At 47.7% G+C, this 14544-nt stretch overlaps 1 protein-coding gene across 1 annotated transcript in view; it reads right to left on the bottom strand.

The window, feature by feature from the left end:
• The window catches only part of LOC124656076 (glutaredoxin-C15-like), a 6781-nt gene extending 379 nt beyond the window's left edge, over window positions 1–6402 (bottom strand). Inside the window, exon 1 of the mRNA XM_047194882.1 lies at window positions 6212–6402. Within this exon, the coding sequence (XP_047050838.1) occupies window positions 6212–6402 (191 nt within the window). The remainder of the gene's footprint in view (window positions 1–6211) is intronic.
• Between the last annotated feature and the right edge of the window lie 8142 nt (window positions 6403–14544).

The following is a 14544-nucleotide window of genomic DNA, read 5'->3' as shown; positions in this document are numbered from 1 at the left end:
GGAAGAGCGCTGCCGGCCCTCCGTATACGCGCGCGTGGTTAATAAGTCAAATTTTAGCTAGTTAAGTCAAAAAATTTAAGACAAAATTTTTGTGAAGTTCAATTTTTTAGTTCTTCACATAATTTATTTGGATATTTATATGTCCACTAATTAAGTTTATTTCACAAATAAAATTATTTTTGAATAGGAAAACAGTTGTAGTTGCAATACAATAAAGTTGGCATTTTTACTAGTTTTTAATTAAAACAACTTAGTTACAAAGTAAAAAAAAAAAAGTGGGCTAGGCGGCGCCCCTGGCCTTTCTCTCTCCCTCTCTGTTCTCTCTGCCAAGCGCGCGCTCGGCAGCGGCGTGTGGCGGCGGGCAGCGGGCGCCGGCAGCGGCAGCGGCGCCGGCAGGCGGCGAGCGGCGCAACGCTTGTGGCGGCGGCGGCCGCAACGCGGTACGGTACGAGAGCGGCGCCCGAGAGCAGCGGCGGCGGCAGCCTAGCGCGCGGTGCGGATGGCAGCGCGCGGGATCGAAGTGAGAAGGGGGAGAGGCGCGCGGCGGCGGACGACGGCGACGTACGAGCTGAGGCGGTCGACGGCGGCGTGTGGCGGCGGCAGCGGCAGCGCAGTCGGCGAGGGCGGCGGGCAGCCTAACGGCGCAGATCGAGAAGTTTCGGGCGCGGAGACGATCGGAGAAGACGAGATGGGGGCAGCGGCGGTTCGGGCGCGGAATTTATGGTGGGCGACCTTTGGTCGCGGTTGGTGACCCCAACCGCGACCAAAGGGTATTTTCGCCGGGTTTTCGTTTCCCGCGGAAAAAACCCTTTAGTCGCGGTTGGTGACCCCAACCGCGACCAAAGGCTATTTTTCAAATTAGTTTTCATTTCAAAATCTGAAAAATACATATAATATATCAAAAAATTCAGAAAAATAAAACTAATTCATTTATAAATGTTAAAAATACAAATAATATATCAAAAAATTCAGGAAAATAAAAATAATTCATTTCTAAATGTTAAAAATACAAATAATATATAAAAAATCAGAAAATTAAAACTAATTCATTTCTAAATGTTAAAAATACAAATAATATATGAAAAAATTCAGGAAAATAAAACTAATTCAATTCAAATTCTTAAAAATACAAATAATATATCAAAAAAATCAAAAAAATAAAACTTATTCAATTCAAATTCTTAAAAATACAAATAATATATCAAAAAAATCAGAAAAATACTTCCCGCCACTTTCTTCCCGCCACTTTCTTCCCGCCTCTTTCTTCCCGCCACTTTCTTCCCGCCAGTTTCTTCCCGCCTCTTTCTTCCCGCCACTTTCTTCCCGCCACTTTCTTCCCGCCTCTTTCTTCCCGCCTCCTGTCTTCCCGCTCCCATTTTTCCCGCCATTTGTCACTACATATAGGTAGCCCGGCTTGGCCAGCATTATCACATCTCTACAATCTCTCATCACTCTCTCATGGCTTCCACCGCACCCACTCTAACCTACCGGCGGGTGGAGGAGCTTTGCGTCTCGAACTACCCTTGCCCACCGGGCTACCGCGTCCCTGCCGGCTGGAGCCTAAGCGCCGGCGGCGTGCCGGTCCCTCCCGTCCCTCAGGGTACTGCGCGCCGGGCGGCCATCACGAACCACTACTACCTCGACCTCACGCCGGAGCAGCGGATGAATCCCAGCTGGCATCCCGATAACCAGCATACTTGGGACGCCTTCTTCATCAATCGGCGTGAGAGGGCGCTCGCCGAGTATGAGGAGGACGGTCTGCCTCCTGGAAACTTCCACGAGGCCGGCCGTCGGCTATGGTGGTACGGTCGGACTCTGCGAGCGTCATGGACTACATCACGGCCGGCGATATCCCCCGCCTGCGCTACTCTCGGTTCGAGCCACGAGCACCGCCCGACGACGAGCCGACGACGAGCGGCGACGACGACGCCGGCAACTTAGAAGGCGACGACTACCAGGTACAACGGCGGCGGCTATGAAGACTACGAGTATGCATATTATACGCCTAGGCAGGAGTATGACTAAATCACTCCAAAATTAATGTATGCGGGAGTATGACTTAGTCACTCCAAATTTCCTGTTTGCGGGAGTATGACTTAGTCACTCCAAATTTCCTGTATGCGGGAGTATGACCGAATCACTCCAAATTTCATGTATCATCGGTGCTATCTCGAGTCAATTGAATCATTCGAAAATGGACACCAAACACATCACGGGTAATATAATTCACATGATCCATTCAACAAAGTTTGGTACAATAAATTATTACACATCATTTCTTTCCTTGTGTCCCTGCTTGCTTACGATTGTGCCGTATCCATGGAGCATCCTCATCATTTAACTTAATGCTTGGGTCGGTGTTCACTTTGAAGGGAGGAATTTCAGCAAACATATTATAATCTTCTGACATGTCTGTCTTGTCCTCCACTCCCACGATGTTTCTTTTCCACTGAAAGAACAATGTGGCGCTTTGGATCATCGCATGATGTACTGATCGTTTTCTTATCTTTCCGTTTCCTCGGTTTGCTACTCATGTCCTTCACATAGAAAACCCGAGCGACATCTTTCGCTAGGACGAATGGTTCGTCAAGGTAACCAAGTTTGTTGAAATCCACCATTGTCATTCCGTATTGCTGGTCCACCTTTACCCCACCTCCTGTTAGCTTGAACCATTTGCACCGGAACAAAGGGACCCTAAAGGAGGGTCCATAGTCAAGTTCCCATATCTCCTCTATGTAACCATAATATGTGACCTTTTGCCCGTTCTCGGTTGCTTGCATCAAAGCGGACACCACTGTTTTGGTTGGTGCTCTTTTTATCTTGGGCGATCGTGTAAAATGTATTCCCATTTATCTCGTACCCTTGGAAAGTCGTTATAGTCGAAGATGGTGTCTTGGCCAACATGTACAGCTGATCTACAACATGTTCGTCACTCATTAAATGTTTTCTCAACCAACTGCCGAAAGTCTCCATGTGGGCCTTCCTAATCCAGGATTCGAGCTTCCCGGGGTTGTCCGAGCGTAAAATATTCTTGTGTTTCTCAAAGTACGGAGCCACCAAGCTGGAATTGGTCAGAACCGTGTGGTGTGCTTCGGTCGGAGAATGGCCGTCCATACATATCGTTGATTTCCTTCCGATCGTGCCTTTTCCACTTAGTCTCCCCTCGTGCCGCGATCGAGGAAGACCAATCGGCTTAAGGTCGGGAACAAAGTCAACACAAAACTCAATTACCTCCTCATTTCCATAGCCCTTGGCAATGCTTCCTTCGGCCTAGCACGGTTACGAACATATTTCTTTAATATTCCCATGAACCTCTCGAAGGGGAACATATTGTGTAGAAATACAGGACCGAGAATGGAAATCTCATCGACTAGGTGAACCAGGAGGTGCGTCATAATATTGAAGAAGGATGGCGGGAACACCAACTCGAAACTAACAAGACATTGGATCACATCGTTCTGTAACCGTGGTAGAACTTCTGGATTGATTACCTTCTGAGAGATTGCATTGAGGAATGCACATAGCTTCACAATGGCTACTCGAACATTTTCCGGCAGGGGCCCCCTCAAAGCAATCGGAAGCAATTGCGTCATAATCACGTGGCGGTCGTGAGACTTCAGGTTTTGGAACTTTTTCTCCGCCATGTTTATTATTCCCTTTATATTGGATGAGAATCCGGACGGGACCTTCATACTCGCTCGGGCATTCAAAAAAGATGACCTTCTCTTCTTTGGTCGAGCGTAGCCGGCACGACCTTGAAACCGTTCCGGATGCAGGTCATCGGGGTCTTTCAAACTTTGCTTTGGTCCTGCCGTGCTTACTTTGTATCATTTGACTTCCCATACACGCCCAAGAAGCTTAGGAGGTTCACGCAAATATTCTTCGTAACGTGCATCACGTCGATTGCGGAGCGGACTTCTAGGACTTTCCAATATTCTAGCTCCCGAATATAGATTTCTTCTTCCACATGGCTGCGTGCCCGTCGGCTCCCTTCGGAACCGATTGTCCGCGAGGACCCTTTCCAAAGATGACTTTCAAATCCTTGACCATATCAAATACCTCGGCACCGAGTGTGTTCCGCGGGCTTCGGCCGGTGATCTGCCTTGCCGTTTGTAATGCTTGCCTTTCTTTCTTACTCGGATGACCTTTCGGAAGAAATCGACGATGCCCAAGGTACACGTTCTTCTTACAATTTGGCAAATGTACACTTTCGGTCTCATGTAAGCGAGTGCGTGCATGCATTGTATCCCTTATTTGACGAGTCCCGAAAGGTTACTAAGAGCGAGCCAATCGTTGATGGTTACGAAAAGCAACGCTCGTAGGTCAAATTCCTCTTCTTTGTGCTCATCCCACACACGGACACCAGGTCTGCCCCACGGCTGTAAAAGCTCATCAACTAATGGCCTTAGGTACACATCGATGTCGTTGCCGGGTTGCTTCGGACCTTGGATGAGCACTGGCATCATAATGAACTTCCGCTTCATGCACAACCAAGGAGGAAGGTTGTAGATGCATAGAGTCACGGGCCAGGTGCTATGGGCTGGAGCTCTGCTCGCCAAAAGGATTCATGCCATCCGTACTTAGACCAAATCTTATGTTCCTTGCGTCAGCTGCAAAATCTTTGAACTCTCTGTCGATCTTTCTCCATTGCGTTCCATCTGCGGGGTGTCTCAACTCCCCGTCCGACTTACGGTCCTCTTTGTGCCATCGCAACAACTTGGCATGCTCTTTGTTCCTGAACAGACGTTTCAACCGTGGTATTATAGGAGCATACCACATCACCTTGGCGGAAACCCTCTTCCTGGGTTTCTGGCCCTCAACATCGTCACCAGGGTCATCGCCTCTGATCTTATAACGCAATGCGAGTGCATACCGGGCATTCATTCAAATTCTCGTATTCACCGCGGTAGAGGATGCGATCGTTGATGCATGCATGTATCTTCGGAACCTCTAAACCTAGAGGGCGGACAACCTTCTTTGCTTCGTACGTACTGGCGGGCAACTCGTTATTCTTTGGAAACATATTCTTCAACATTTTCAGCAAGTTTTCAAATGCCGAGTCAGCTACACCTGCCTGTGCCTTCCATTTCAGCAAATCCGAGTGTGCAGCCCAGCTTTTTCGGACCATCATCGCATCCGGGTACAGCGCCTTCCCGTGATCCTCTAACATGCGATCCAAATTCTCCCTCTCCTTTTCAGTTTCGCAGCGTCTCCGTGCATCAGCAATGGTCCGACCAAGATCATCAACGGGATCCTCTTCTTCACCTTCCCCTTCACCTTCCCCATCACCTTCAGACATCCTCCATGAAAGTATCACCGAAATGAGAAAGATAGCTTTCATCGATGAAATCATCCCCTTCTTCATCTTCTTCCATTATAACCCCTCTTTCTCCATGCTTGGTCCAACAATTATAGCTTGGCATGAAACCGTGCCGAAGCGGGTGCATGTGAACATCTCTTGAGGAAGAGAAACCCTTCCGATTCTTACAGCTTAACACATGGACAGATAACAAAACCCCCTGCTTGTTCGCATTAGCCACTACGAGGAAATCTTTCAAACCCGTACTGAACTCGCCGGAGAGTCGGTTACCGTACATCCATTGCCGATTCATCTGCATTATTATAATATAAAATATATAATTAACCATCATGCATTTGTTAAACTAACTAGCTACAAACAATATAAATTAAACAATGAACTACACACACATGCATATTGTATCAATGACGACACATCAAAGGTTCAAGTTGCTAACCGCGATCGAGGAGGAAAAAATAAATGAGAAACCTCAAGTGTGGCTCCAACACTTCATATCATGTTTGTTTCATGCTCTTGGGGCATTTCATCAAACACCTTATGTGCATAAGAGGAACCAAAAGCAAACCTAACACTCACTTGTGAAGTTTGTAAAGAGAATGGCTCCAAATGGCTAAGTGTTGGCTCCAAATGGCTGGATGGGTATATATAGGGGAGGGGCTTTAGTCCCGGTTGGCCTGGCCAACCGCGACTAAAGGCCTTCGGGCACCTTTAGTCGCGGTTGGTCTGGCCAACCGCGACTAAAGCCCCCACGTGCACCAAGCTGGCCACCGTGCGCCCTGGGCCCAGGCCTTTGGTCGCGGTTCGCCACACGAACCGCGACTAAAGACCCCATTAGTCGCGGTTCCTTTACCTTCGCGACTTATGGGGCTTCCCGGAAGCCTGTTTTTCTACCAGTGCCTGCTTGCGCAGGCGAGCTCGTGCTCCAGTTCGCGGCCACAGGGGTCCTTGTCCAGCTCGTGCACCGCCGCGCACACGCCGAGGCTAGAGAAGAGGGTCGTCACCGCCTGGTTCGTTGGGCAGCCGTTGCTCGCCGCGAAGATCACTACCGCCTCCTCCGCCGTCAGCCTTGTTACCCTCTCCATCTTCTTGATGGTTTCGTGAAAGCAGCTATTCAGAAAGCTAGCTAGTGTCGTTTAGAACGGTGAAGTGTATGTGGATCTGTGGTTGTGTCTTGTGTGATCTGTTAGTGTTGTGGTGTGACCGTGTGAGGCCCTTCTTTTATAGTGGATGGGCGAAGAAAGAGAGAGTGTGCATTGGTGGAGGCATATAACGGAAAAAAATCCTATGAGACCGGGTCTATTTTCTCATCATGGTAGACCCATCATAGAAGCTGACAGCTGTTTCGTCCGAATCTCGATGCAACTTGAAACCTTTCTTCCCGGAGACGCTCGGAGACCTTCGTCTCCACCACCGATTTCGGACGAGGGAGAGGTCCGAGACCAAACCGGCACAAGGGACGATGGCCCATGATTGTAGGGTCAAAACAACTTGCTTCTTCCTTGGGAACATCGTGTAGGATGTTAGACAAGAAAAGACATGGAGGAATCGCGTCACGGTAATAGCAACGGGGATTAGATGTAGATGGGAGTCAATTTGATAAATCTCTAATCTTAATCGAAAAGGGGAATTCATGTGTTTGGTCATCCGGGTAAAATCAAAGAGCATAAGAATTAATTTTCACCGCTGCCCTCGCATCCGGAGGAAGCACGTAAGTGCTGCCGGCCATCGGTTCTCCGCTCATGTCGGCTCTCTCCGGCAGTTAGCTGATCGCGACCTAGCTGTGATGGAGCTCGCAGGACTGCAAAGACAGAGATCTGCGCTCACATCTTTCGTGATGGGTCACTTCAGAGCATGCGGGCCGGCGGCTGCTAACTCGAACCACGATAAGATTGATTTAATTTAGGCGCTGCGAGGAAGAAGGTACCGGTTACTCCAAGATTAGTGCGCACACGTGTCGTTGGCTTAGGTGGGTCTATCCTGATGAGAAAATAGACCCGGTCTCATAGGATTTTTTTCCGCATATAACGGAAAAAAATCCTATGAGACCGGGTCTATTTTCTCATCATGGTAGACCCATCATAGAAGTCGACAACTGTTTCGTCCGAATCTCGATGCAACTTGAAACCTTTCTTCCCGGAGACGCTCGGAGACCTTCGTCTCCACCACCGGTCTCGGACGAGGGAGAGGTCCGAGACCAAACCGGCACAAGGGACGATGGCCCATGATTGTAGGGTCAAAACAACTTGCTTCTTCCTTGGGAACATCGTGTAGGATGTTAGACAAGAAAAGACATGGAGGAATCGCGTCACGGTAATAGCAACGGGGATTAGATGTAGATGGGAGTCAATTTGATAAATCTCTAATCTTAATCGAAAAGGGAATTCATGTGTTTGGTCATCTGGGTAAAATCAAAGAGCATAAGAATTAATTTTCACTGCTGCCCTCGCATCCGGAGGAAGCACGTAAGTGCTGCCGGCCATCGGTTCTCCGCTCATGTCGGCTCTCTCCGGCAGTTAGCTGATCGCGACCTAGCTGTGATGGAGCTCGCAGGACTGCAAAGACGGAGATCTGCGCTCACATCTTTCGTGATGGGTCACTTCAGAGCATGCGGGCCGGCGGCTGCTAACTCGAACCACGATAAGATTGATTTAATTTAGGCGCTGCGAGGAAGAAGGTACCGGTTACTCCAAGATTAGTGCGCACACGTGTCGTTGGCTTAGGTGGGTCTATCCTGATGAGAAAATAGACCCGGTCTCATAGGATTTTTTTCCGCATATAACGGAAAAAAATCCTATGAGACCGGGTCTATTTTCTCATCATGGTAGACCCATCATAGAAGATGACAGCTGTTTCGTCCGAATCTCGATGCAACTTGAAACCTTTCTTCCTGGAGACGCCTGGAGACCTTCGTCTCCACCACCAGTTTCAGACGAGGGAGAGGTCTGAGACCAAACCGGCACAAGGGACGATGGCCCATGATTGTAGGGTCAAAACAACTTGCTTCTTCCTTGGGAACATCGTGTAGGATGTTAGACAAGAAAAGACATGGAGGAATCGCGTCACGGTAATAGCAACGGGGATTAGATGTAGATGGGAGTCAATTTGATAAATCTCTAATCTTAATCGAAAAGGGGAATTCATGTGTTTGGTCATCTGGGTAAAATCAAAGAGCATAAGAATTAATTTTCACTGCTGCCCTCGCATCCGGAGGAAGCACGTAAGTGCTGCCGGCCATCGGTTCTCCGCTCATGTCGGCTCTCTCCGGCAGTTAGCTGATCGCGACCTAGGCTGTGATGGAGCTCGCAGGACTGCAAAGACAGAGATCTGCGCTCACATCTTTCGTGATGGGTCACTTCGAGCATGCGGGCCGGCGGCTGCTAACTCGAACCACGATAAGATTGATTTAATTTAGGCGCTGCGAGGAAGAAGGTACCGGTTACTCCAAGATTAGTGCGCACACGTGTCGTTGGCTTAGGTGGGTCTATCTCGATGAGAAAATAGACCCGGTCTCATAGGATTTTTTCCGCATATAACGGAAAAAAATCCTATGAGACCGGGTCTATTTTCTCATCATGGTAGACCCATCATAGAAGCCGACAACTGTTTCGTCCGAATCTCGATGCAACTTGAAACCTTTCTTCCCGGAGACGCTCGGAGACCTTCGTCTCCACCACCGGTTTCAGACGAGGGAGAGGTCCGAGACCAAACCGGCACAAGGGACGATGGCCCATGATTGTAGGGTCAAAACAACTTGCTTCTTCCTTGGGAACATCGTGTAGGATGTTAGACAAGAAAAGACATGGAGGAATCGCGTCACGGTAATAGCAACGGGGATTAGATGTAGATGGGAGTCAATTTGATAAATCTCTAATCTTAATCGAAAAGGGGAATTCATGTGTTTGGTCATCCGGGTAAAATCAAAGAGCATAAGAATTAATTTTCACTGCTGCCCTCGCATCCGGAGGAAGCACGTAAGTGCTGCCGGCCATCGGTTCTCCGCTCATGTCGGCTCTCTCCGGCAGTTAGCTGATCGCGACCTAGCTGTGATGGAGCTCGCGGGACCGCAAAGACAGAGATCTCGCGCTCACATCTTTCGTGATGGGTCACTTCGTAGCATGCGGGCCGGCGGCCGCTAACTCGAACCACGATAAGATTGATTTAATTTAGGCGCTGCGAGGAAGAAGGTACCGGTTACTCCAAGATTAGTGCGCACACGTGTCGTTGGCTTAGGTGGGTCTATCCGATGAGAAAATAGACCCGGTCTCATAGGATTTTTTCCGCATATAACGGAAAAAAATCCTATGAGACCGGGTCTATTTTCTCATCATGGTAGACCCATCATAGAAGCCGACAGCTGTTTCGTCCGAATCTCGATGCAACTTGAAACCTTTCTTCCCGGAGACGCTCGGAGACCTTCGTCTCCACCACCAGTTTCGGACGAGGGAGAGGTCCGAGACCAAACCGGCACAAGGGACGATGGCCCATGATTGTAGGGTCAAAACAACTTGCTTCTTCCTTGGGAACATCGTGTAGGATGTTAGACAAGAAAAGACATGGAGGAATCGCGTCACGGTAATAGCAACGGGGATTAGATGTAGATGGGAGTCAATTTGATAAATCTCTAATCTTAATCGAAAAGGGGAATTCATGTGTTTGGTCATCTGGGTAAAATCAAAGAGCATAAGAATTAATTTTCACCGCTGCCCTCGCATCCGGAGGAAGCACGTAAGTGCTGCCGGCCATCGGTTCTCCGCTCATGTCGGCTCTCTCCGGCAGCTTAGCTGATCGCGACCTAGCTGTGATGGAGCTCGCAGGACTGCAAAGACAGAGATCCGCGCTCACATCTTTCGTGATGGGTCACTTCGAGCATGCGGGCCGGCGGCTGCTAACTCGAACCACGATAAGATTGATTTAATTTAGGCGCTGCGAGGAAGAAGGTACCGGTTACTCCAAGATTAGTGCGCACACGTGTCGTTGGCTTAGGTGGGTCTATCTCGATGAGAAAATAGACCCGGTCTCATAGGATTTTTTTCCGCATATAACGGAAAAAAATCCTATGAGACCGAGGTCTATTTTCTCATCATGGTAGACCCATCATAGAAGCCGACAGCTGTTTCGTCCGAATCTCGATGCAACTTGAAACCTTTCTTCCCGGAGACGCTCGGAGACCTTCGTCTCCACCACCGGTTTCAGACGAGGGAGAGGTCCGAGACCAAACCGGCACAAGGGACGATGGCCCATGATTGTAGGGTCAAAACAACTTGCTTCTTCCTTGGGAACATCGTGTAGGATGTTAGACAAGAAAAGACATGGAGGAATCGCGTCACGGTAATAGCAACGGGGATTAGATGTAGATGGGAGTCAATTTGATAAATCTCTAATCTTAATCGAAAAGGGGAATTCATGTGTTTGGTCATGCTGGGTAAAATCAAAGAGCATAAGAATTAATTTTCACTGCTGCCCTCGCATCCGGAGGAAGCACGTAAGTGCTGCCGGCCATCGGTTCTCCGCTCATGTCGGCTCTCTCCGGCAGTTAGCTGATCGCGACCTAGCTGTGATGGAGCTCTGCGGGACTGCAAAGACGAGAGATCTGCGCTCACATCTTTCGTGATGGGTCACTTCGAGCATGCGGGCCGGCGGCCGCTAACTCGAACCACGATAAGATTGATTTAATTTAGGCGCTGCGAGGAAGAAGGTACCGGTTACTCCAAGATTAGTGCGCACACGTGTCGTTGGCTTAGGTGGGTCTATCTCGATGAGAAAATAGACCCGGTCTCATAGGATTTTTTTCCGCATATAACGGAAAAAAATCCTATGAGACCGGGTCTATTTTCTCATCATGGTAGACCCATCATAGAAGTCGACAGCTGTTTCGTCCGAATCTCGATGCAACTTGAAACCTTTCTTCCTGGAGACGCTCGGAGACCTTCGTCTCCACCACCAGCTTCAGACGAGGGAGAGGTCCGAGACCAAACCGGCACAAGGGACGATGGCCCATGATTGTAGGGTCAAAACAACTTGCTTCTTCCTTGGGAACATCGTGTAGGATGTTAGACAAGAAAAGACATGGAGGAATCGCGTCACGGTAATAGCAACGGGGATTAGATGTAGATGGGAGTCAATTTGATAAATCTCTAATCTTAATCGAAAGGGGAATTCATGTGTTTGGTCATCCGGGTAAAATCAAAGAGCATAAGAATTAATTTTCACTGCTGCCCTCGCATCCGGAGGAAGCACGTAAGTGCTGCCGGCCATCGGTTCTCCGCTCATGTCGGCTCTCTCCGGCGAGTTAGCTGATCGCGACCTAGCTGTGATGGAGCTCGCGGGACTGCAAAGACAGAGATCTGCGCTCACATCTTTCGTGATGGGTCACTTCAGAGCATGCGGGCCGGCGGCTGCTAACTCGAACCACGATAAGATTGATTTAATTTAGGCGCTGCGAGGAAGAAGGTACCGGTTACTCCAAGATTAGTGCGCACACGTGTCGTTGGCTTAGGTGGGTCTATCCTGATGAGAAAATAGACCCGGTCTCATAGGATTTTTTTCCGCATATAACGGAAAAAAATCCTATGAGACCGGGTCTATTTTCTCATCATGGTAGACCCATCATAGAAGCTGACAGCTGTTTCGTCCGAATCTCGATGCAACTTGAAACCTTTCTTCCCGGAGACGCTCGGAGACCTTCGTCTCCACCACCGGTTTCGGACGAGGGAGAGGTCTGAGACCAAACCGGCACAAGGGACGATGGCCCATGATTGTAGGGTCAAAACAACTTGCTTCTTCCTTGGGAACATCGTGTAGGATGTTAGACAAGAAAAGACATGGAGGAATCGCGTCACGGTAATAGCAACGGGGATTAGATGTAGATGGGAGTCAATTTGATAAATCTCTAATCTTAATCGAAAAGGGGAATTCATGTGTTTGGTCATCTGGGTAAAATCAAAGAGCATAAGAATTAATTTTCACTGCTGCCCTCGCATCTGGAGGAAGCACGTAAGTGCTGCCGGCCATCGGTTCTCCGCTCATGTCGGCTCTCTCCGGCAGTTAGCTGATCGCGACCTAGCTGTGATGGAGCTCTGCAGGACTGCAAAGACAGAGATCTGCGCTCACATCTTTCGTGATGGGTCACTTCAGAGCATGCGGGCCGGCGGCTGCTAACTCGAACCACGATAAGATTGATTTAATTTAGGCGCTGCGAGGAAGAAGGTACCGGTTACTCCAAGATTAGTGCGCACACGTGTCGTTGGCTTAGGTGGGTCTATCCTGATGAGAAAATAGACCCGGTCTCATAGGATTTTTTTCCGCATATAACGGAAAAAAATCCTATGAGACCGGGTCTATTTTCTCATCATGGTAGACCCATCATAGAAGCTGACAGCTGTTTCGTCCGAATCTCGATGCAACTTGAAACCTTTCTTCCTGGAGACGCCTGGAGACCTTCGTCTCCACCACCAGTTTCAGACGAGGGAGAGGTCTGAGACCAAACCGGCACAAGGGACGATGGCCCATGATTGTAGGGTCAAAACAACTTGCTTCTTCCTTGGGAACATCGTGTAGGATGTTAGACAAGAAAAGACATGGAGGAATCGCGTCACGGTAATAGCAACGGGGATTAGATGTAGATGGGAGTCAATTTGATAAATCTCTAATCTTAATCGAAAAGGGGAATTCATGTGTTTGGTCATCTGGGTAAAATCAAAGAGCATAAGAATTAATTTTCACTGCTGCCCTCGCATCTGGAGGAAGCACGTAAGTGCTGCCGGCCATCGGTTCTCCGCTCATGTCGGCTCTCTCCGGCAGTTAGCTGATCGCGACCTAGCTGTGATGGAGCTCTGCAGGACTGCAAAGACAGAGATCTGCGCTCACATCCGCAACGTGACTAGCGTTGGGCATTATCAATTCCATTCTTCTTATCTTACGAGTGTTAGCAGCAACCTGCTATTCTCACTGTGAATAAATATGTCAAGATTAGGTATATGCGTGGTAAGCACCAACCTACTCTCTTTGCTACTTTACGTAGCAACCAAGCAAACCCGTGTAAGGCTGTAAGGAATTTCTAAGTCTAGATTTTTTTTCGATAGAGGAGCATAGCCCCAGCTTCTACATTAATAGATGCACACGGTTTGCTTTATTAAAATCAAAGTATCAAGTCACAAAAGATCCATCATCACTTATTACAATCACGGAAACGCTAAGGTCGATACATGAATCAACCAACTAAAAATACGGCTAACAGAAAAGCTATGCATTTGCTATTCTATTAAGATGCCACCACCCAGTAGCCTGGAAAAAGAAGTCCTGAGCAACCACTAACATCCGGTTGCATCCAATAACCATATCCTCCTGCTGCTTCACCGGGAGAAGGAAAACCCATTGCTAGATTGAATGAGTAGCTCGCCGGTTAACCTGCAAAAAATTAGTCTCACTTTGTTTGTTAAAGATAATATCATTTCTAGTCCTCCACATAGTCCAACATATGGCCGAAACACCAATTCTAATCTTCTGTTTGTCATCTTTTCTCACACCATTCAACCATCTACCAAACATATTAGTAATATTAGTTGGTGGCGGAATATTATAAGTAAGGTACATCATACGCCATATTATCTTCGCAAAAGGGCAATGAATAAATAAATGATTAACGGTTTTCGTGGAATCACAAAAACAACACTTTTGATATCCCTTCCACTTCCGTTTAGCTAAACTATCCTTAGTTAAAAGCACCTTATTGCTAAGGAACCACATAAAAATTTTAATTTTCAAAGGGATCTTTAACTTGCATAGATACTTACGAAGATAAATAGTATGCCCATTCATCCAATCAAGGTACATAGACTTGACTGAAAAAATATCCGAATTAGTAAGCTTTCAAATAAACTTATTTGGTTCAGCTGTTAAGTTAATTGTAATTAATCTTTGGCATAGATGTAACCATTGCACCCAATTATTATCATTTAAACCTCTTCTAAAAGAAATATTGATAGGTTCAATAGCAAGCATAGTCGAAATTAACACATTCTTATGTTGAACAATATTATAAAGTGTCGGATAGATATTGATGAGATAAAGGAGTATCCCCCAGCCACACATCCTCCCAGAACCTAACAGATGTTCCATCCCCTCTTGAAAAGTCCTCTTTAACATGCATGAGACCCTTCCAGAAAGGTGAATTCATCAGTTTGACCTCGACTTGTGCTAGTGATTTATTGTTAAGGTACTTGTTA

This window comes from Lolium rigidum, chromosome 5, assembly GCF_022539505.1.
Source record: "Lolium rigidum isolate FL_2022 chromosome 5, APGP_CSIRO_Lrig_0.1, whole genome shotgun sequence".
Lineage (NCBI taxonomy): Eukaryota > Viridiplantae > Streptophyta > Magnoliopsida > Poales > Poaceae > Lolium > Lolium rigidum.
Note: the sequence above shows the minus strand (reverse complement) of the source record. Positions and strands in the feature narration are given on the sequence as shown.